Source organism: Chanodichthys erythropterus, chromosome 15, assembly GCF_024489055.1.
Source record: "Chanodichthys erythropterus isolate Z2021 chromosome 15, ASM2448905v1, whole genome shotgun sequence".
NCBI lineage: Eukaryota > Metazoa > Chordata > Actinopteri > Cypriniformes > Xenocyprididae > Chanodichthys > Chanodichthys erythropterus.
The window spans coordinates 37,711,888-37,734,880 of record NC_090235.1 but is presented as its reverse complement, the minus strand read 5'-3'; the positions used below and the strand labels follow the sequence as shown (position 1 = coordinate 37,734,880).

Below are 22,993 nucleotides of genomic sequence, written 5' to 3'. Positions count from 1 at the left end.
GATTAATTATGAATATGTAAATCCGTTAATCAGATTAACTGGATGTAGCTACATTAAGATTAATATTACAATCAATGAACCTGCTCGTCCAGTGAACACTCAGTGTTGATTGTTTATTAATTCTAAGAAATATTAATTTCCAGGTTATGGAAAAATAACATTCTTATTGTACCGTACTACTCAGAGCACCTAGTCGGGATCTAAATCACTTAAGAGGCAATTTATTAGCATACGGAGTCAGAGCCAAACATGTATTGTGCACAATCTTTATTAACTAACTCATAAACACATAACTAAACTAACAAACACATAACATACAACAAAGTTCACACACATACGTACTGTAGGTAAGAATGAGTAATGATAGGGTTGAACCGGAAGAGGTAATGTTACTAGAGCTATAGGAAAAAGTCAAAGACAATCTGGAAGGGACTCATCAGTTTCTTTTAGCAATAGCAAAGGTAAGTCTTACAAATCAATACTAAATCGCTGTTTAGTGTTAAAATGTACAATACTTGCAAGATGCCTTTAGGCTGAGGAGTGTCGGATTGGCAGGTTGAGGAGAGATCTTGAGGATTTCGTCTGAAGTTGTTGCCAGTATTTTCTATGTTTGATGTTGAGCACATGGCTGGTTTATAGGCCAAGGCCAGCAGGTCTAAACCTAACAGGCCTTGGCCTGAAGATGCCTTCGGCAAAGAGGGTTCTGTTCAGGTGTCCACGAGGAAAGGAAAGAGAGGGAGTGGCATTGTTCTCTAGCTTTTAACCTCTGGTCAAAGTCCAACCTCTTAAGGTTGATGCAGCCAATGAAGGTGTTGTATTTCCGGGTGACAACACACCCCCTTGTCGAGGCTTTTATGACCAAGCAGATTAACAAGCTGAGTCTTTGAATAAGAACTATTAAAGATTCTTGTAATACTTATGTGTTGCACAGGTATGGACATACCGCATACACAAGCATTTAAATCTTCCCGATATGAATGCATAGACACTAAACATGGCATGATTGAAGTTACCTTAAGTGTATCATAAAACATACACATACATAGGTGAATACAATGATTGAAATACAGCAACGGTAATAATGGATACCATTTCTTGGGACTGTGCATGTTCATTTATAGAACAGTCTGTCTATACATTAATGCAAGAGAGTCTGTGTTATGTGTGGATAATGCAGGAAAGATGCTCGTTGTTGTGTGTCTCTTCTCCATGCGGCATTTATTGGTGCAATAAAACTTGTAACTGAGAACTTCTCGGGGGATGGAAGCCAGACCCCAGAGTGAGTTTAAAACTATTGGTCAACTAACAAATAACTGTGTCTGATTTGTCTCAGTCATTACATACAACAAATGTAGGATTCTCAAAAATTACGGTGGATTTGATCGGCCGCCACGACGGTCACTTCTAGTGGAGTGATACAAACGGTGAAAAGGTAGGAGTGCTGTTATCAATGAAATATCGCACTGATATATATATATATATATTATACACACATACACACAGTGGGTACGGAAAGTATTCAGACCCCCTTAAATTTTTCACTCTTTGTTATATTATGCCATTATATATGCCATTTGCTAAAATCATTTTATTTAATTTTTTTTTTCCCTCATTAATGTACACACAGCACCCCATATTGACAGAAAAAACACAGTGATTGTTGATATTTTTGCAGATGTATTAAAAAAGAAAAACTGAAATATAACATGGCCCTAAGTATTCAGACCCTTTGCTGTGACACACATATATGTAACTCCGGTGCTGTCCGTTTCTTCTGATCATCCTTGAGATGGTTCTACACCTTCATTTGAGTCCAGCTCTGTTTGATTATACTGATTGGACTTGATTAGGAAAGCCACACACCTGTCTAATATAAGACCTTACAGCTCACAGTGCATGTCAGAGCAAATGAAAATCATGAGGTCAAAGGAACTGCCTGAAGAGCTCAGAGACAGAATTGTGGCAAGGCACAAATCTGGCCAAGGTTACAAAAAAATTTCTGCTGCACTTAAGATTCCTAAGAGCACAGTGGCCTCCATAATGCTTAAATGGAAAACGTTTGGGACCACAAGAACCCTTCCTAGAGCTGCCCAACCGGCCAAACTGAGCTATCAGGGTAGAAGAGCCTTGGTGAGAGAGGTAAAGAAGAACCCAAAGATCACTGTGGCTGAGCTCCAGAGATGCAGTCGGGAGATGGGAGAAAGTTGTAGAAAGTCAACCATCACTGCAGCCCTCCACCAGTCGGGGCTTTATGGCAGAGTGGCCTGACGGAAGCCTCTCCTCAGTGCAGATAGAACTTTTTGGCCTTAATTCTAAGCAGTATGTGTGGAGAAAACCAGGCACTGCTCATCACCTGTCCAATACAGTCCCAACAGTGAAGCATGGTGGTGGCAGCATCATGCTGTGGGGGCGTTTTTCAGCTGCAGGGACAGGACGACTGGTTGCAATCGAGGGAAAGATGAATGCGGCCAAGTACAGGGATATCCTGGACGAAAACCTTCTCCAGAGTGCTCAGGACCTCAGACTGGGCCGAAGGTTTACCTTCCAACAAGACAATGACCCTAAGCACACAGCTAAAATAACGAAGGAGTGGCTTCACAACAACTCCGTGACTGTTCTTGAATGGCCCAGCCAGAGCCCTGACTTAAACCCAGTTGAGCATCTCTGGAGAGACCTAAAAATGGCTGTCCACCAATGTTTACCATTCAACCTGACAGAACTGGAGAGGATCTGCAAGGAGGAATGGCAGAGGATCCCCAAATCCAGGGGCCTGATGTATAAACGTTGCGTACGCACAAAATGGGCATAGAAATATGCGTACGCATTTTTCCACGCACATATCAGGATTTATAAAAAATAAACTTGGCGTAAATAAGTGCGCACCGTAAGGATGCTCTTGACCGTGCGTACGCACTCTTTTAGAAGAGTATGTGTTTTGGCGACACCAACTGGCCCAAATAGCAATAACTATTTAAAATGAAAAACTTCTAAATTATCCTATTACATCACCCAATAAATCAAATTGCATCAACCTGAATTATCATTATCAGCATTCTTAACCAGGTGCAAATACTTTGAATTTACTAAATTTAGTTTTAATGAATGGGCTATAAAAAGGTATGTGCGTATATAACATATCATCATAATGGATGCTCCCCCCCAGGGGAGACAAAAGTGATATGAATTGAGATAGTAGATGTGCTACTTTCGATCACTTTTCCAGTGACACGCTGTTTTAATGACAGCGAGGAGCGCTGGAAGCACAATAATTCCTCTTTAAACTAAACTGCAGATGTTATGACAAAATATTTTTTCGAGAATGACGATCAGTGATGCACACTTAACTTAGATATTATGGAAGACACTGCTGGATTCAGTGGTCGAACGGTCCGTTGTCCAGTTTGAATAGGTCCAATAATATCTTACTGTACAACCACAGCTGCAGGAGGTGTTTGTGTGAAGGATCTTCAAATAATTACCATTTGAAGGATATCATTTGAGGAAAACGGTAAGATTTGCATGTTTTCTTTTAAAAATACTTTGTCAGTGACGCGCCGTTTCAGACAATTGTATTTACACTGCAATAAATAAGTGCCTATAAATAATAGCCTATAAACTTCCTAAAAGATATGTTCACCTTATCAGCAAAACTGCATAAATTTGATTATTGATTTGAACTATTCAAATACTACCTGGCCAGTGGAAATGAATGAATCATCTCTATTCTAAAACCTTTATCTGAAGTATTTTATACAATTTTGTTTTTATGGATATTTTGATATATTTATTCTAAAACATAAAGAGGATATTGGATGATCTTTATCAACATAATGTGTGGCACAAATTGCATTTATAGTCCATATCTAATATTTTTCAATGTCTTGTACCTTTGACGACGTTAACCGTGGATGTCACGTGGATGGGAACGTGTATGGAAATGATATGCAGATGAGGTTATGCATAGTAAAACTAGGCGTCGTAAGCTCCATATATGGTGATTTCGGGGAGGAGATGCACGTACGCACAATCTTCCGCTGACTGGGATTCATAAAGGGATTTGTGTGCAGGATCTGGTGTACGCATGGTTTTATAAATCAGATTTTTTTTGTGCGTACGCAGAATCTAGCTTTTGCGCGTACGTACGCTTTTAGGATGAAATCTACGCAAAGTTTTATAAATGAGGCCCCAGGTGTGAAAAACTTGTTGCATCTTTCGCAAAAAGATTCATGGCTGTATTCGATCAAAAGGGTGCTTCTACTAAATACTGAGCAACGGGTCTGAATACTTAGGACCATGTGATATTTCAGTTTTTCTTTTTTAATAAATCTGCAAAAATGTCAACAATTCTGTTTTTCTGTCAATATGGGGTGCTGTGTGTACATTAATGAGGGAAAAAAATGAACTTAAATGATTTTAGCAAATGGCTGCAACATAACAAAGAGTGAACAATTTAAGGGGGTGTGAATACTTTCCGTACCCACTATATACACTGTGCTCAGCATAAATGAGTACACCCCCTGTGAAAAGTAGCATTTTAAACAAAAATTTCAGTTTTACTCAAATTAGGGTGATGCAAAAATGAGTACACCCCACTGAAAGTCTCTGGAGCAAAGCTACATTTTAGACTACAAATGTCTAATTTAACAAGAATTCAACCACAGGTGAGTTTATTTATTCATTACACAGGTGATCCAGCAAACAGTTGACTATAAAAGGGTGTTAAAACCCCTTCCCATTTCATGCTGTCAGCAATGGCACCACAAGGAAGAGAAATGTTACAAGACCTGAGAAAGAAAATTATTTATTTACACTAGAAAGGTGAAGGCTACAAGAAGATCAGCAAAGCTTTACTCAGTCAGAATACTGTAGCAAAAGTGGTACAAAAATGTAAAAAAGATGGAACTGCAACCATCTCACAGAGATGTCCAGGTCATCCACGTAAGTTAACACCTTGACAAGAGCGTATTCTGATAAAAAGGATTGAAGAAAATCGGCATGCAAGTTTACTGTGGTTATCTAAAGAAGTAGAAAGCTAAACTGGGGTGACTATTTCCCATGACAAATACTGCGTACACTGCAGAGGAATGGCATGCATGGGTGCCGTCCACGAAAGAAGTCTTTCCTAAAGCCCAGGCACAAAAAAACCCCACCTAGAGTTTGCCAGGGCCCATGCTGACAAAGATGAAGACTAATGGGACTCTATACTCCTGAGTGATGAGACCAAGACAAATGTTTTTTGAATTGATGGCTTCAAAGCTGTAACGTTGCAAAGGTGGGAATACAAAGAAAAATGCATGGTGCCTACAGTGAAATATGGTAGTGGCAGTGTCCTTATGTGGGGCTGCATGAGTGTTGCCGGTGTCGGGGAGCTGCATTTCATTGATGGTATCATGAATTCACAGATGTACTGCTCTATACTCAAAGAGAAGATGCTACCATCACTCCCTGCTCTTGGCTGTCGTGCACTTTTCCAACATGACAATGATCCTAAACACACATCTAAGGCCACTGTTGGATTTTTGAAGAAGAACAGGGTGAAAGTGATTCAGTGGCTCCTGATCTGAACCCAATCGAACACCTTTGGGGAATTCTGAAGAGACAACTCCATCCAGCATCCAGTCTCTAGAAGAGGTCATTCTTGAAGAATGGAAAAAGATAAATGTTGCAAAAAGATAAATGTTGTTCATTCCATGCCTAGAAGACTTGCTGCTGTCATTAAAAATCATGGAGGCCAGACAAACTACTAGATGTAGTAGTTTTTTGTTGTGGGGTGTACTCACTTTTGCATCACCCTAATTTGAGTAAAACTGAAAAATGTATTATTTAGAAGTTATATTAACCTTACTTTCAAGTTATAAGTTAAACAGATGCTGTATTAAACTCAGTCTTGTCAACATTTTGGAAATTGTTTTTGTGTTCACTGAGATATTATTTAAAATGTTACTTTTCAAAGGGGGTGTACTCATTTACGCTGAGCACTGTGTATGTATGTGTGTGTGTATATATATATATATATATATATATATATATATATAATATATATTATATATATATATATATATAATATATATTATATATATATATATATATATATATATATATATATATATATATATATATATATATATATATATATATATATATATATAGGGATGTGGTTGAGAACCTCTGTATTAAAGGGTTAGTTCACCCAAAAATGAAAATTATGTCATTAATGACTCATCCTCATGTCGTTCCAAACCCATAAGACCTCCATTCATCTTCGGAACACAGTTTAAGATATTTTAGATTTAGTCCGAGAGCTTTCTGTCCCTCCATTGAAAATGTATGTACGGTATACTGTCTATGTCCAGAAAGGTAATAAAAACATCAAAGTAGCCCATGTGACATCAGTGGGTTAGTTAGAATTTTTTGAAGCATCGAAAATACATTTTGGTCCAAAAATAACAAAAACTATGACCTTATTCAGCATTGTCTTCTCTTCCGGGTTTGTTGACGCAGTGACGCTGCTTGTGACAGCGGTTGCTGCTGTTTAGGAGCTTCTTGCATCGTTCTTAGTTCTTCGTCCGTGTGTTCAGGTTCAAATAAATATGGCTGAGCAAAAAAATGCTAGTCTTCCTCTGTGTCGAAATCCTTAGGCATGTTTGCGAAGGTTGTCTTGTTTACAGCGTGCGTCTCCCTTAGACTGTAAACGAAGCTCGGGCGCACCAGATAACACGTCAGCAGCGTCACTGCGGAGTCCAGACCCAGAAGAGAAGAGAAGACAATGCTGAATAAAGTCGTAGTTTCTGTTATTTTTGGACCAAAATGTATTTTTGATGCTTCAACAAATTCTAAATAACCCACTGATGTCACATGGACTACTTTGATGATGTTTTCATTACCTTTCTGGACATGGACAGAATACCGTACATAGATTTTTAATGGAGGGACAGAAAGCTCTCGGACTAAATCTAAAATATCTTAAACTGTGTTACAAAGATGAACAGAGGTCTTACGGGTTTGGAACGACATGAGGGTGAGTCATTAATGACATAATTTTCATTTTTGGGTGAACTAACCCTTTAAGTAATGGATGTTTTTGGAAGTTGCGGCATGTCAAGTTAAAAATGTTTGAAAAATTTGTCAGGAAAGCCAAGAATGTTGGATCCAGTCTCTTTACCAGATCCCATCAGAAGTTGATAACTGGTTTTGGATACCAGACATTTAACACCGTGTTTTGTATGATCTCCAAAACTGTCATTAAGTGTCTTCCATCAGCCAAGAGGCAGGGAAAGAGCAGGGAGCAGATGAAGTGAGGGTAAAAGTGAGCATGAGTTTATTGAATAATCTTAGTTGTGTCTGGTTTAATGTTGGACTTCTGACCAGTACAAATTCAACGTGTTATTATACCAAAGCAATGCAAATGCAATGGAAAAATTCTGCTACATAACATGGGTACAAAACGCACACAGTTTCAGCCGATCTCATGTTAATCTTGAGTACCTATAGAGCAGGGGCGTTTCCTCTGAGGAGGCAAGGGAGGCAGTGCCTCCTCAAAAAAAAAAAAAAAAATAAGATGAGAAAATAATCCATATTAATTATAAAACAACACAAATATTACAAATTAAGACATTAAAAAGAGCGCAAGTAACTCATATTTTTAAAGGAACACTGTCCAACAGCGACACCCGTAGGTAAAGTTACAGCAGGAGTCATGCCTCCCTTTCCACTCATAGAAAACCATTAGACCCCTATAGCATGCGGTGGGTTTTGTGGGGGGTAATTGAGAATGAATGGGGGAAAGTCACGTGAGAGGAGGCAATGTCTCCATCGCGCTATGATTGGATGTATTTGGTTATGACTGGATATAATTAGTTTCTGTAATAAATCCCGCCTCTTGTTTACGTGCACGTTCGTGCGTTAGTTTGAATGAACAAATGATGGCGTCAATGGGAAGGCTAATTGAAAAGTAAGTAAACAGATCACCCAGTTCGATATCACCGCTTTGTCACGTCAAAATCAAACTTGAAATGGACTGAAAACATGATGACTGCTGGGTTTTTAATGCAATCAACTTGGTGAAATTAAAAATACATCTTTGTGTCTGTGACAGACGTTGTTTACGGAGCATGACTGATGGTCCAAAATAGCCTAAGTTGACTAGTAAAAAGAAAAACCTAAATACACAAAGAAAATTCATAGTTTTAATTGTTACTACTGTTAGTTATTTTGGAATGAATGTAGAAATGCGTAAAACATTAACTTGATGAGATTGACTTGGTTTTGATAGATAGAACATTACAATACATTGTTAATGTAAAATTACAAAATAGAAATGTATTTGGTTTCTTTTTTTTTGGTTTCTTTTTTTTTTTTTTTGATGTAATGTAATGTTCATTTAACAAGGAAGATGTGTCAACGTTAAGAGTAATGCACATGAATTTACATTTAATTCACAAATAAATAAAAAATGTGCCTCCTCATTTCAGAACACCACTGCATGCCACTGCTATAGAGTAGTATAGCATCCTTCATATCTCCGAAGAGTCAGATTTATAAAAGATACGCTGTACAGAGTCTTTCCAAAAACAGCCGAGCTCTTGGAGGCGTGCCGTGGGCGAAGCTAAAGAGTCACAGGCACACGCAGCTTTTGCTTAGCGAAACTATCAATGGTCAGCTAAACATATATTTAAACACACACAATACACCATCGCATTAAACCTGGATAACTTTTGATTCATTATATGTCCGTGTTGTTTACATTATATGCACTCACGTGCCGAATGCCAACAAAACAGACGTTTGATGCAGTTTTACTTACCACCTGCGGTTCCGACCGGGATCTTTTATTGCTGGGACCGCTACACCTTTCAGTTTCAAACGATCTGCAAATCCAGCGTCAAACTGGGCCTTGTTTATAAAACCATAAGTGCCAATCCGGAGGGCTCAAGCAGCCACAGAAAAACACAAGATATATTCTCCATTCATTTTAACCAATAAAAAAGTTATTTCAACTTTTAGACACAACTTTATCCTTATTTTGATAGTAATGCGGTTTCTATGGTTATTTTAATGACAAATGTCGAGAGTGCATCAATGTAATGCGTGAGCACAAATCTCTCAGCTCCATTTAACGCTGGGTTCTTTGTAGGGGTGGGATGGTTCGCTGTAAAAAATCTAACCGTTCGGTTCTCCACCCACGGTTCGGCACGCGCTTGCACTGTGATTCATCCCAAATCTGACGACGCATCTATAATATGTTTTGTTAAAAACATCAACGTGTAAAACAGACAGACGGATTCGGCTAATGTATGTTTCAGTCGATGGATATGCATTCTAGTTTCCCAATACATTACGACAGTGATGATAGAACATGGGCAAAACAGTTACTTGTTGTAAACGAGACCATGATGTGACCAGTCATTTACGCCACCAGTCATTCACTCGGGTGAACATCTCATGTTGCTATCTGTGTTTAAACTAAACTCATTTAAACCTTGCCAATTTAAACATTCACCCGTAAGACGCGGAAGAGAACTCGCGCGCTGTGAGTAGATTTTGTGTGTGTGTGTACTCGGCTGAAGTGTGTACAAGGAGAGATTCTCTTTTTAAGTCTTGCACCTAAATGGACAAATTCACACAACAAATTATGTCAACATGCCCATCTTAGCGAGTATCCATAGTAGGTTATGTCTTAAGAGAAAAATGAGACAGACAACGCATGTGTATCAGATGCATGTGGATCTTTGAATTATGCCTTAAAGGGACAGTAGTCTAATATTCCTGCTCTATCCCCCTGGTTTCACAGACAAGGCTTAAGCTAGTCCTAGACTAAAATGCGTGTTTGAGCTGTTTTAACTGAAAGTAACTTGCACTGACATATCTTAAAAAATGTCAGAGCTGTTGTTATCAAGATGCACACCAGTAATGTTTTTTTTCTAGGGTATGTTTATGTAAGCTACTTAAATACCTAAATAGAAATAAAGCCTAATCCTGGCTTAGCCTAAGCCCTGTCTGTGAAACTGGGCCTATGTGTTTTAATGTTAATCAAACGACAAAAGATGAAGAAATCACTCTTGACTGAATAGCTTTTGTAACTTCAATAATGTTTCATCTTTATTTAACTATTGAAAGGATTTTATATGCAGTGTTATGTTATATTTGATTACTTATTCAATTTCTGTACCTGAAAAACCTGTAAAGCATTGTTTATTTTATTTGTATCTTAGCTTTCATGTGCTTATTTGTGCTGTTTCTTGTAGTTAGATTATTTGTTTTTATTTTCTTTATCTTTATTTGACAATTGTCCTATTTTTTTTTTACTGAACATAGCACATACCGAACTGTACCAAAACCGTGACACTAAAACCGTGATAATAACCAAACCGTGAGAAATCTGAACCGTCCCACACCTAGTACTTTGGAAAGCAAGGTAATCTTTCCCTCATAACCAAAAACACACTTCTTTGGAGACATTGTTGATTTTGTGGTCTAAAAACAAAGTGATAAATCTTTCTTGAGCAAGTCCTTTGCAGTGCTGCCGACACTTCCATAACCCAAACGAAGCTCTTGCTCTCGCTCTGGTTGATGTGTGCCTGTGCTCTTCCAGGAGAAGTACAGGAATTCCACCCTTTATTATGTAATACTCCATCATATGTCCAACTTGTTTTGGCCATGTTTAGCAAGAGAATCCAACTCTTTAACAGAGTAGATAAGTCAGAATGCATTAAATAGCATTACACATTACAGCTGTGTATTGTCTTTATAGTGGTGGTAGGAAAAGCTGTACCTTTATAATCATTCTAGTGATGTGTATATTAGGAAGTAGAAAAGATCAAGCACTGAAACAAAGACTATAGAATAACACAAGATGTGTCACTCGTATTGTTTTGAATTAGGAGAAAGTGCAAAGCACAATATGGCGGAATAAGTCCCGCCTTCTAAATAAGAGCCAATCGCTGATTGGTAAAGTCATTGCGTCACAGCAGTGGCCGTTAGAAGCTCTGGTTCCTATAGAAACAGTCAGATGCACGCTTTCTTATAAAGACACGCACTTAGGACTGCGCATGTGCATTAGCTTGATTCAGCAGCCTGAAGAATACCATTATTTTGTCATGATTCGAGCATTTAGAAACACAATTTTTGAGACCGTTGCTGTCAGATTTCATTGGTGATTTCAAATAAGAAATTTAATCAAAAGCTTGGCAAACAGCTTTGGAGAATTTGATGTTTCCCCATTCAAAGAGATAGGAGCTGCACTTGCATGCCCGAGAAGAGTTTCAAAGTTGGCCGCAGAGTGAAATGACTTGTCTTAAAGGGACTTTGACTGAAAGTGTATACAATAAGAATACTAATCTGTATTTTTAAAACTAAATTCTTCCCTTAGTCTCATCAACGATTTGGACATCAAATGTTTTAACTTCCAGCGCTTTGGAAAAGAGTTTGCCAAACATCTCAAGCTGAGTCCAAACTCATTCATCCAGGTGGCGATTCAGCTGGCCTACTACCGGTAAGGCTTTCAGAGATTTAAGCTGTTCTGTCATCCAGTAATGACAGATAATGAAATTAATTAATTAAAGTGTGTGTTTGGTCCCTTTTTTGCTAGAGTTCACAATGAAGTGTGTGCGGCCTGTGACATCGCCTCTCTGAGGATGTTCAGGGGAGGACGAACAGACTACATCCGTTCTCCAACCAATCAGATGCTGGGCTTCATACAGGCCTTTGATGATTATGCAGTTTCTGTGAGTAATTAGGATGGTGGAGAGGAGACCAAATGAAATGTCACATTAACAGTTAACACTATTCATTAAATGTGTGTCTGTTTGCATGTGTTTCAGAGAGAAGCCAAGGTGCAGCTACTGAGAGAGGCTGTTGATGCATACAGCATCCTCACAGAGCAGGTGAATAACCAATAGGTTTGCATGTGGAAGATCCTAATTTATGTTGACTGCATAATGAGTGCTATTTTTGATCAGTCACTGATGGGGCAGGGTATAGACCGCCACCTGTTGGGTCTTAAACTTCAAGCCATTGAGGAGGGATTGAGCGTGCCCAGAATTTTCATGGACACGGCCTATGGACTTGCGACTCACTGGAAACTCCGAACAGGACAGGTAACTTGGTTTTAATTACATTCAAACATAAAATGCCTTCAATTGTTTTCAGATCATAAATGTTAATGATTTATACCAAACAATACAGTAATATTTAACATGAATGTTGGCATAAATTATATTTTGAACAGAAACAATGCAATGTAAACAGGTAGATAGGGCCATGATATATCTTTGTGAACATTTATTGTGATGATGTGGAACTTCCATGTGTCATTAATCAAAAGCTAACCTGACCTAGACTGGATTTGTATTGATGTCACTTCAAGATCAGTGTATAAATAACTTCTAGGTTACTAGTGTAACCCCCGTTCCCAGAAGGAGGAAATGGAGACGTTACATCGATGCTGACGTAATGGGGTCTCGCCAGGGAGCCCAATCACCTCCAAGGATACAAAACAAGCCAATGGGAATTGGCCTGTGAGATTTACATGCGGGCCCCTCCCCCGACATCCGGGTATAAATAGGGCCGCATACTCACCTTCATTCATATTTTTGCTGAGGAGCCGAGATAGGTATCCGGCCGCTCAGCGGTGACTCAAAGCTATGGCAGGGGAACGTAACGTCTCCGTTCCCTCCTTCTGGGAACGGGGGTTACACTAGTAACCTAGACGTTCCCATTCAGTCAGTCACGTTCAACGTTACATCGATACTGACGTAATGGGGTCCCGTGGAAAGCGCCATAGCAACTGAACCACGTTACGAGTGTTAGGGAGGCAGATGCTGGCAGGCTGTGGTGTGCCAATGCAAGTGCGGCCCATACTCGCAACCCTCCAGCGCCCAGAGTAAGCCCAGGAATGTCTTCCATACCAGTGGGATGGAGAGGACAGGGCGTTACAGTAGAGAGGTCGAAGCTGCTGTTCCTACCCACAGGGAAGAGTGCTTCGGAATACACACGAGTACTGGACCTAGCGCCGGACGCCTCCGCCGCGTCTGGCTGCCGCAGGATGCAGGAGGAACTCCACAGGGTTCACCGTTATGGGGAACTGAACTGAGGAGCGGGAAAAGTGCTCGCATTCCCTCTCCTGAGGGAAATGACACCGCAAGCGAACACCCATGGCTATCTACGAGTAGAGAGCACACGGGTGGACACCGGTTCCACTCGGAGATTATAATACCTCGCAAATGTATTGGATGTCGCCCAGCCTGCAGCTCTGCAAATATCTGCAACAGAGGCGCCGTGCGCCAACGCCCAGGAAGAAGCAACACCCCGAGTGGAGTGAGCTCGCAACCCGAGGGAGCACGGCTCGCCTTGGGACTGGTACGCCAAGGCGATGGCATCCACTATCCAGTGGGCCAACCTCTGTTTGGAGACAGCCTTTCCCTTCTGCTGACCTCCAAAACAGACAAAGAGCTGCTCAGAGCTTCTGAAGCTCTGCGTGCGGTCCATGTAAACGTGCAGAGCACGAACGGGACACAGCAGCGCAAGGGCTGGGTCTGCCTCCTCCGGGGGCAGTGCTTGCAGGTTCACCACCTGGTCCCGGAAGGGAGTGGTGGGAACCTTGGGCATATATCCAGGCCGGGGTCTCCAGATCACGTGAGAGTAGTCCGACCCGAATTCCAGACATGAATCGCTGACCGAAAATGCTCGCAGGTCCCCAGCCCTCTTGAAGGAGGCGAGCGCGGTCAGGAGCACTGTCTTGAGACAGATGTTTCAGCGACGTGCTGTCATGTTGACCGAGTCCAGCTCCACACCGAGAAAAGAGATGCTCTGCATGGGGCAGGGCTTGCTCTTCTCCCAATTGACCCGAAGCCCCAACTGGCTGAGGTGACTGAGCACCAGGTCCGTGTGTTCGCACAACTGCTCTCGGGACTGGGCCAGAATGAACCAGTCGTCGAGGTAGTTGAGGATGCGAACGCCCACTTCCCTGAGCGGGCAAGGGCCCCCTCTGCGACTTTGGTAAAAACGCGAGGAGACAGGGACAGCCCGAAGGGTAGGACCTTGTAATGATATGCCCGCACCTCAAACGCAAACTGTAGGAACGGTCTGTGTCGAGGAAGGATCGAGACATGAAAGTACGCGTCCTTCAGGTCTATTGCTGCAAACCAATCCTGGGCGCGAACGCACGTGAGAATGCATTTCACCATGAGCATCTTGAACGGGAGCTTGTGAAGGGCCCGATTCAAGACATGCAAATCCAGGATTGGTCGTAACCCCCCGCCTTTCTTGGGTACTATGAAGTAAGGGCTGTAAAACCCAGACTTCATCTCAGCTTGAGGGACAGGCTCTATTGCGTCCTTCGCCAAAAGAACCGCAATCTCCGCCTGCAGGACAGAGGCATTGGGACCTGTCACTGAGGTGAACAGAATGCCGCTGAACCTGGGGGGGACGCCTGGCGAACTGAATCGCGTAGCCGAGTCTGATTGTCCGAATAAGCCAACGGGACGGGTTGGGAAGGCGTAGCCAAGCCTCCAAGCTCCGTACGTGTGGAACCATCCGGACAACAGAAGTACCCAAGGGGGGGGCAGCATGGAGCACTGTGGCCCAACTCGGGAGGCAGTGCATCCCGAAGTTGAGGCTGTGAGTGGGGTCCACAGAGTGGGTAGGGTGGCGTGGGAAGGCGGTGCGCTCCCGGGGCGCCAAGACCCTGCCCGTGGCGAAGGAAGGAGTGGCTGAGAGAGAGTGAGTGAAGGCTCGCTCACCCCCAGCACAGACCTTCTTATATGCCTATAGACCTTCTTAAATTGCTCTTTTATTGACAAAGTGGGTACCGCCTTGCGGCCAGCGGCGGAACAAAAAGAAAAGGAAACACAGGATTCTCCCCCGGGCCCTCTCCCGGAGGAAGGAGCAGTGCGGTCACCGTCTCCCATGGAGCAGCTTCCAAAATGACCAGGTCTCTTGGCCGCCTTCTTCTTCTTCTTAGAAGGAGGCTTGGCAGACTGGGCGGGGGGCGTGGCCTTCCTGCGGGTGGCTCGAGGAGGATGGGAGGGTTCCGATCTCACAGGAGCCTGAGCCGCAGGAGGACGCCCTCGGCGAGGTGCAGACGAAGGCATGGCCCGTGGCGGATTGATGGCATCATCACGCCGGGGCAGGATGTGCTTGATGGCCTCCGTCTGCTTTTGCACTGCCGAGAACTGTCCTCGACAGTGTCGCCGAAGAGGCCGGCCTGGGAGATGGGGGCATCAAGAAAGCGAGCTTTGTCAACATCCCTCATCTCAGCCAGGTCCAACCAAAGATGCCGTTCCTGGACCACCAGAGTGGACATCGTTTGACCCAGGGCGCGCGCCGTGACCTTCGTCGCCCGGAGGGCGAGGTCGGTCGCCGTGCGCAGCTCTTGCAGCAACCCTGGCTCAGCACTACCCTCGTGCAACTCCAACCAGGTCTTCTGGAGCTCCTCATGCACCTCCGGGAAGAACGGCACTGGGGTGGGACACGGCTGGGAGCCGCGCCCCGACCCCAGAAACCAGTCATCCAACCGCGAGTGCTCGATGCCCGTGCCGGCCCGGGCAAGCATGGCTGTTAGCTCAGAGTCCGCCTCCGACTGAGCAACCATCCCAGAGGGCGGAAGCTCGGAGTCGCCGTCGCTCTCTGAACCGTTCAGCCCACTCCCCGATGCAGCGATCGGCATCCGATCCTCCTCCGGAGCGCCGAAAGTGACGTGGGGCACCCCCGAGGAGGGCCTCGCGACAGCAGGCGGCAGCTCGACGGCACATAGTGTTGTGGAGGAGTGGGAGGTTCGTGGAGATGGACCCGACAAAGTGGCTCCCACTGTGATCCTCAGATCTCCCAGAGCACTAACCGGACCGGCGGCCACTACAGCCGCCGGCGCTGGGGTAGTGACAGAGGGGACCCTCGCTTCTGTGTTAAAGAAGGAGAGTCGCGATCTCAACACCAACATGGACATGCCCTCACAGTGAGGGCACGTACCATCCACGAGCGCTGACTCAGCGTGCGGTCTACCCAGACACGTGAGACAGTGGTCGTGGCCGTCAGAGGAGGTCAGGAAACGACCGCATCCAGAAACACACGGACGAAAAGACATCGCCCGTGCTTGCTCTTTCAGTAAACCTCACCAGCCGAAGCACCCAGGGATGGGCGTAGCACCGTCCTGTGGGCAGCGCGCCATCACACCCACCGCTGAGCGTGCCTTCCCAACCAGCTGGAGAGACTCGAGCAGCCACCGGAACAAACAGAAGATAGCGATTAAAATTGTTGTTTTTCAGGAGGATCCTGTAGCAATTATAATTGCTGTTTGCTCTTTCCAGAGAAATTCGCTCTCTTTTAGAGGTGAAGATGACCGATCTGATCGGGTCGGAAGCAAAAGTATGAATGAAGGTGAGTATGCCAGCCCTATTTATACCCGGATGTCGGGGAAGGGGCCTGGCATGTAAATCTCACAGGCCAATTCCCATTGGTTTGTTTTGTATCCTTGGAGGTGATTGGGCTCCCTGGCAAGACCCCATTACGTCAATATCGACGTATCGTCGAACGTGACTGACTGAATGGGAACAGAATTTTACATTTTTTTGTGCCCTATCTCTTTAAGAGGGGCGAGGGGGTGTATGGGGTTGAGCCATTTCATTCTTCTGGTTTAAAAAAACAAACAAAATTGAAACAAAGTCACACAAAAAAGGGGGTTTGGGAGGAGTTAGACTTTATCCCAGTGTCTTGGGTCATAGGCAGGGAAACACCATGGACAGATGTCCATCACAATTGTTTTAGGGTCAACTACATACAACAAAATGCTCCTCTCTCTTTTACTTTTACTTTTGTCTATACTCTTAATGTTCATTCATCCCAATATTGAGAGTGTTATAGTGTGTGCACACCAAATTACACAGATTACTCACAGGATTATGACTTGTTTTTCGCATTACTTGCATGAATAAAAACTGCGCGATGAGGAGTATCTTCACACACATCAACAACAACATTCATCTAGTTCATAGTAATGTAAAACTCCTAGGTAGAATCAAGTCCAACTTCCTTGCTTGATTTTTTCCAAGAAGTTGTGTCATAAATTTCTGGGTGCCCTCAGATGGCTAAAATAATGCTCTCCTCCATTTCCTGATACATCCGGACGTGTCAAACCAGACGTGTCAAGTTCTTCGCTGATTGACTTGCGTGACAACACATCATGTGAATTTACCACTCGAGTTGAAATTTTTCAACTTGCACGGAAGACGCAATTGAAGTGAATATAGTGGCAATCACACACCCAGTTCACGTCATTCACGTCGTCCGCCGCAAATTCGGATCTTTGCATTTACTTTGAATGTAAATCTACTCACGCAAATAATTAAATCAGCTTTTGGTGTGCACACAATACACACTAGAGGCAAGTTGTGTTTTGGATTGTTGACAATGACGCCCTTCCCTTTTACCATTCTTTAACTTTTCAAAGCTTTCCATGCCCATTTAAATTGTTTGATTTACACAGCAGGCCTAAACAGTGAGAAAACCATAATGAAAACATTGAAAGAACTTATGTTATTGTTCTTTGTTCACATCATCCTCCTTGCAGGTACCCACCATTACAGACAGTGTGATGTGTTTTGGACCACTGGTTCCAGATGGCTATGCAGTGTGTTACAATCCACAACAAGATCATGTCCACTTCTCCATAACTGCTTTCAACTGCTGCGAGGAAACTAACGCAGAGAAACTGGCTCTCACACTGGAACAATCGCTCTGTGATCTCCAGGAGTTATTTCAGCCCTCTGTATAGCACAGTCTAGACATCCAGAGACTAAAAGTCAGTTTAAAACTCTGATCCAGCATTGCGGCAGATTCAGGAACTTGCGATTAACAGAATGTACTCCTGAAAGTGCCAAGCTTTGTTAAATGACTGGTCTTTGAGCAAGTGCAAGTGGTCTTGATGGAAGTTTGCATGAAGTATATTGCATTTGAGCACTGGGATGCAGGTGTATATGTATGATGGACCATTTGCAAATAAGAAATGCATGTTTGCCATTATTGGTATTATAAGAACAGCCATAAAAGCTTTAGCTAGTATTCTAATGCTGTGGACTTGGGTCCCTCTGCAGCTTTGTCAAAGATCATGGAGTTTAAAATAAAATTTGATTTCATGTAACATGCTACATACCAGCAGTTATATTTGATAAACATTTTTTTGCTTGTAAAATGTGCGCTTTGTCAGCCATTGACCAAATATTTAAAAGTAACACAATTAGATTTGTGTGAAATCATTGACTGTTACAAAAACTGTGTTATCAGTACTGTTAAAGCACACAGAAGATGTTACTCATTATGTCCTTAATAAAACATGTTTATTTGGTAATAAATTGAGTGCATTGGTAACGTATCTGTTTTCTTTTAGAAACTTTTTCCAGAGATCTATATTTCCTCTCATTCAAGTTAACAAATGTTCTCCATGTTTGATCTGTTCCTTCAAAGTAACGGCACTGCGCGAATAACTTATGAGTGCATGATACAATAGAGTGCCCCAGGGATGACGCGTTTTTGTAGGCCAACCCGGAAGTTTAATAACATGCTCACTGATTATTATCTGCGCTGTGTATGAATACTTATCCACTTTTTCATGAGAAATGCTGTCCAAATGTCCCGTTTTTAATGATGACGTCTAAGGTCCCCACCAAAGGAAGTAGTCCCTTTTAGCAATTTGTTAGCAACCGCCGATTTGAAGACACCGTAAAAGTTTAAAAAATCACAAGTGGGTTATAACTGCTGTTTTATGTTATAGATCAAAACGTGAAAGTATTTAGAGGCTTTGTTAACCACAGACCTTATTTCAGGCGATTTAGCAAAAACCCATTCAAAAAACCCATAGACTTTACGGCGTTGGAACCGGAAGTCCTAAAATGCTAACTCGCTTCCGGGTTTTGCCTACAAAAACGCGTCATCCCTGGGGCACCAGCCATTTCCACTGTAGGCTATTTTGCCTTATGACAGGCGGAGTTTTGAGGTAAATAACGTTTTCTTCTGCCATTCAATATTAGTAGGACAGGCTGATCCATTTCATCGTACTCCATCTTTTATTTTAAAAAATCTCAATCTGAAGCTGACTCTAAAAAAATCTCCTCAGCGCGCTGCTATATTGAAACCGCTCGGAATCATATGATTTGATTCGCGCCTTCTGATTGGTTCTCGGAATATAGCGGCTTTTGCTGCCAAAGGGAAGTGGCGTCTAGAGGCTTTTGCCAACAAACCGATATTTCTGAATGGGCTGACGCTGCGATTTAGAGGATTTGAAGCTCTGATTTGCTGAACGTGTACTACATGCCGTAAGCATTCGTTCAATGTCATTATCTCATTTTTGACAGAGATGGCGTTTAGCGGCTTTTGCATCTGAACTCTTCCTATATTGTCTGGCTCCTGTAGGATCTTGCAGCAGTTCCTACATGAGCGATTTATAGATTATCATGACAGAATATGGTAATCAATGGCTTTAAGATATCCCACATCAGCTACATAAATTAAGCAACTAACCATTCAGAAATGTCCTGTTGCATTCTACATGTTGTCACTTCTTCCTGAGTCTCTCCATCATTGTCCAACTCTGTTTTGAACATAAAAGGCTGAACAGTCTGACATATTCAGTGAGTCTTCCTGAGGTAATTGGTGCTGCTAACACTCCCTGCGTTCCATTCAGAAGGGCTCATCCCTATGCCCTAATCTCTTCAAAGGGTTTACCCTCTGGAGTGAGAGCTTCGAAGAGATGAAGGGTTTAGGGGTCAAAAAAACTTTTTTTGGAACGCACTTCTGAGTCATCTTAACGTGACAATCAAGGAGGAGTAGATTGTGCAAGCTGCGGCTTTTAAGGTTAGTTTATTTATTTTTGGTTTATCGCACCATATTGTATATTGTATCTATGAATTTTAAACATTTGAATGGATTGATTGAGGGAGCTGTAAAGTATTTTTGTTGAAGTACAATGTCGTTTTGATCACATTAATGTACCAAATCTTACGCGTATAAATATTACAGTAGTATATAGAAAAATTCTATACATGCATTTATAGGTAAAATCGAACTCCGATCCCCCAGTACCCATTTCTGTGACGTCAAATAACTTCCTTGTGCAAAGGATCACGGTGGCCCGAAGTGTCCATCAGTTGTACCCTTCGAAATCCTTCATTCCGAAGGGCCCTTTGAAGTGGTTAGTTTTGAGCACTTCGGTTTGGAACGACACTTCAATATGGCAGCCATGGTTATTTTCACTCCGAAGTGCCCTTTGGAGGGCGATCCCGTTTAGAATGCACTGAGCATGTGCTAACATGAGCTCTTGAAACCCCGCCCTCTGCTTAGGAGCAGAAGCTCATTTGCATTTAAAGAGACAAAAACAGCATTTTTGCTCACCCTCAAAGAGACAAATTTAACATGCTATTAAAAAAAAAAAAAGATCTGTGGGTTATTTTGAGCTAAAACGTCACACACTCTGGGGACATCAGAGACTTATTTTACATCATATAAAAATGGCATTATACCACCCCTTTAACTTCAAACGGATCCTGCCATTTCACCAACAATTTACTTTCCTGACGGCAGCTTCACCAATACCTTTTCACCATGTTCAAAACTTCACACACAAGCAGACTGATTATACCAGGTACCATGTCACTCAGTGCATTTACATGGAGCATTGTAATCGGTTTAAAAGTCCAATCCGAATTAAAATGCTCCATATTAAGGTGACCGGGAGGGGACATGTTCGGTTCACTTAGTTTTGTCGTGGCCACATGATATTAATCATATTAATCATTAATATGTATTAATAAATGTATTAATCGTACATATTCGTGGGAACGTGATAAGGATGTTGTTACCTCGACAAAATTATCACGCGATGTAAAGTCATGGCCTCGAGATCATATGTTGAGGGAACAACATCTATTTCTCATTGCTACAAGTTAAATGTGTAAACAACCTGTGCAACCATAGCAACCTGGAATCAGAAATGGATAAGATTATAATAGCTAATATTTTTTTAATAAAGAAAGCACAGAATTAAGAAATTATATTAATGTCACAGAACAGAAGGCAACAGACAGGTAAGTAGAAACATAAATAGAGTTTATTTCACAGATGGTATCGTACAACAGGATCTGGATTTTGCAATGGTGTGTAGTTATATGAAGACTTAGCTGAGGAATAACTGGGCTTTTCTCTTGCAGGTGAGACACGGGCAGACTGGACAGGAGCACTGAGGGCTCGGAGCAGGTGACAGATGACTGGAGACTGGATACGCAGAGTCATGTAAGTCCACAGGTAAGTGACTGGTAGGAGTCTGTACAAGTAAGATGAGACCAGACGCTGGAGTGAAGGCTGTGCAGGTTTAAGTAGGGCACGTTGATGAGGAGGTGCAGGTGTGGTGGATCAGAATTCCGGGGAGAGTGAACGAGTGGGCAGATCTGGTGATGGTGGGCTGATTGGTGTATGGGATGGTGGTGTTCCCACTCCCGAAATGTGCGATGATGGGGCCTACCTCGACCTCTAGGTTCTGGATGGTTTGGATGATCTGCGTGGAATTGTGTGAGGAGAGATGGATCCAGAACATCATCTTGAGCAACCCATGATCGTTCTTCAGGGCCATAGCCCTCCCAGTCGATGAAATATTCTTGTTTTTTTCCCTTCACCACAAGTCGAGGATGGAGTGGACCGATGACCTCTTCGTCTGCCAGCTCGGGAGGAGGAGGTACCTCATCACCACCAGATCCTGTGAGGGGAGAAGACAAAGGGTCAGTGAAGGGTTTTAGCAAGGAGATGTGAAATGAAGGCGAAATTCTGTACTGTGATGGTAAGTTGATCCTGTAGGTGACTTCATTAATCTGCCTCTGCACCATAAAGGGACCATGTAACGGGGACTCAGCTTATGGCAAGGCAGGCGGAGACAGATGTTCCAAGTAGATAGCCACACTTTCTGACTGGGTTGGAACTGCGGAGTGGTTGCTCGGCGGGTGTCTACGCACTGCCTGCTGGAGATGCACGTGTGCCGAGTCCCACACCCTCTCGCTCTGTTGGAACCAATGATTGACAGCTGGAACCTCCGATGGTTCACCAGACCAAGGGAACAGAAGAGGTTGATAGCCGAGGATACATTGAAATGGTGAGAGTCCGGTGGGAATTCTGGGCATATTCCGCCCAGCGGAGGAATCGTCTCCAGCTGTCTTGGTTCTGGTGGCAATAGGACCGCAGGTACCTTCTGATCTCCTGGATCTTGAGCTCAGTCTGGCCGTTGGTTTGAGGTTGATAGCCTGAAGAAAGGCTGACAGTCACGGCAAGAAGCTTGAAGATCAATTTACAGGCTTTAGAAAAGCAATCCATAATGACGAACACGCAGGTATTTAGATCTGAAGGAGGGAGATTGGTCATAAAGTCTATGCCCAAATGAGACCACGGTTGGAACAGGGAGTGGAACCAGCTTTCCTTCGGGAAGTTTCCGTGGAGTGTTGGTGAATGGCGCAGACTGAGCAACCCTTAACGAATCGGGAGATGTCCTTGGTCATAGAAGGCCACTAGTAACGTTGACGCAGGAGCAAGAGGTACGGTTACTACCTGGGTGTCCAGAGCCCAGAGAGGAATGAGTCCATGAGGGGCTGGCGAAGAGCAAATGGAATGTAGAGAAGCCCCTCAGGACCTCCCGGTGGAGCAGGTAGCTTGAGTGATCTAAGCATTGATGGACCACTGAATGGGACTAATGATCATGGCTGGAGGGAGAATCGGCTCTGGAGAATCAGGATCAGGTTGATAAAGATGAGTGACTGTAAAGTCGAATCTAGTGAAGAAAAGAGCCCATCTGGCTTGACGTGGATTAAGGCGTTTAGCTTCATGTAGTTAATCCAAGTTTCGATGATCGGTGAGGACTTCGAAATGAAACTTAGCTCCCTCCAGCCAATGTCTCCATTCTTCTAAAGCTACCTTGATGGCTAGGAGCTCACAATTGCCGACGTCATAATTCTGCTCCACCAGGGATAGC

General features: G+C 43.1%; 1 protein-coding gene across 4 annotated transcripts in view; it reads left to right on the top strand.

The window, feature by feature from the left end:
- cratb (carnitine O-acetyltransferase b) overlaps nucleotides 1-18,326 on the top strand; it is a 74,745-nt gene extending 56,419 nt beyond the window's left edge. For 3 of the 4 annotated variants that reach the window (XM_067361468.1, XM_067361465.1, XM_067361466.1), the window contains 5 exons: nucleotides 11,369-11,491; nucleotides 11,588-11,723; nucleotides 11,820-11,882; nucleotides 11,958-12,095; nucleotides 17,561-18,326. In XM_067361468.1, the coding sequence (XP_067217569.1) occupies nucleotides 11,369-11,491; nucleotides 11,588-11,723; nucleotides 11,820-11,882; nucleotides 11,958-12,095; nucleotides 17,561-17,764 (664 nt within the window). In that variant the 3' untranslated portion in view covers nucleotides 17,765-18,326. The remainder of the gene's footprint in view (nucleotides 1-11,368; nucleotides 11,492-11,587; nucleotides 11,724-11,819; nucleotides 11,883-11,957; nucleotides 12,096-17,560) is intronic. The other variant, XM_067361467.1, reaches the window with a different exon arrangement.
- Nucleotides 18,327-22,993: the final 4,667 nt, after the last annotated feature.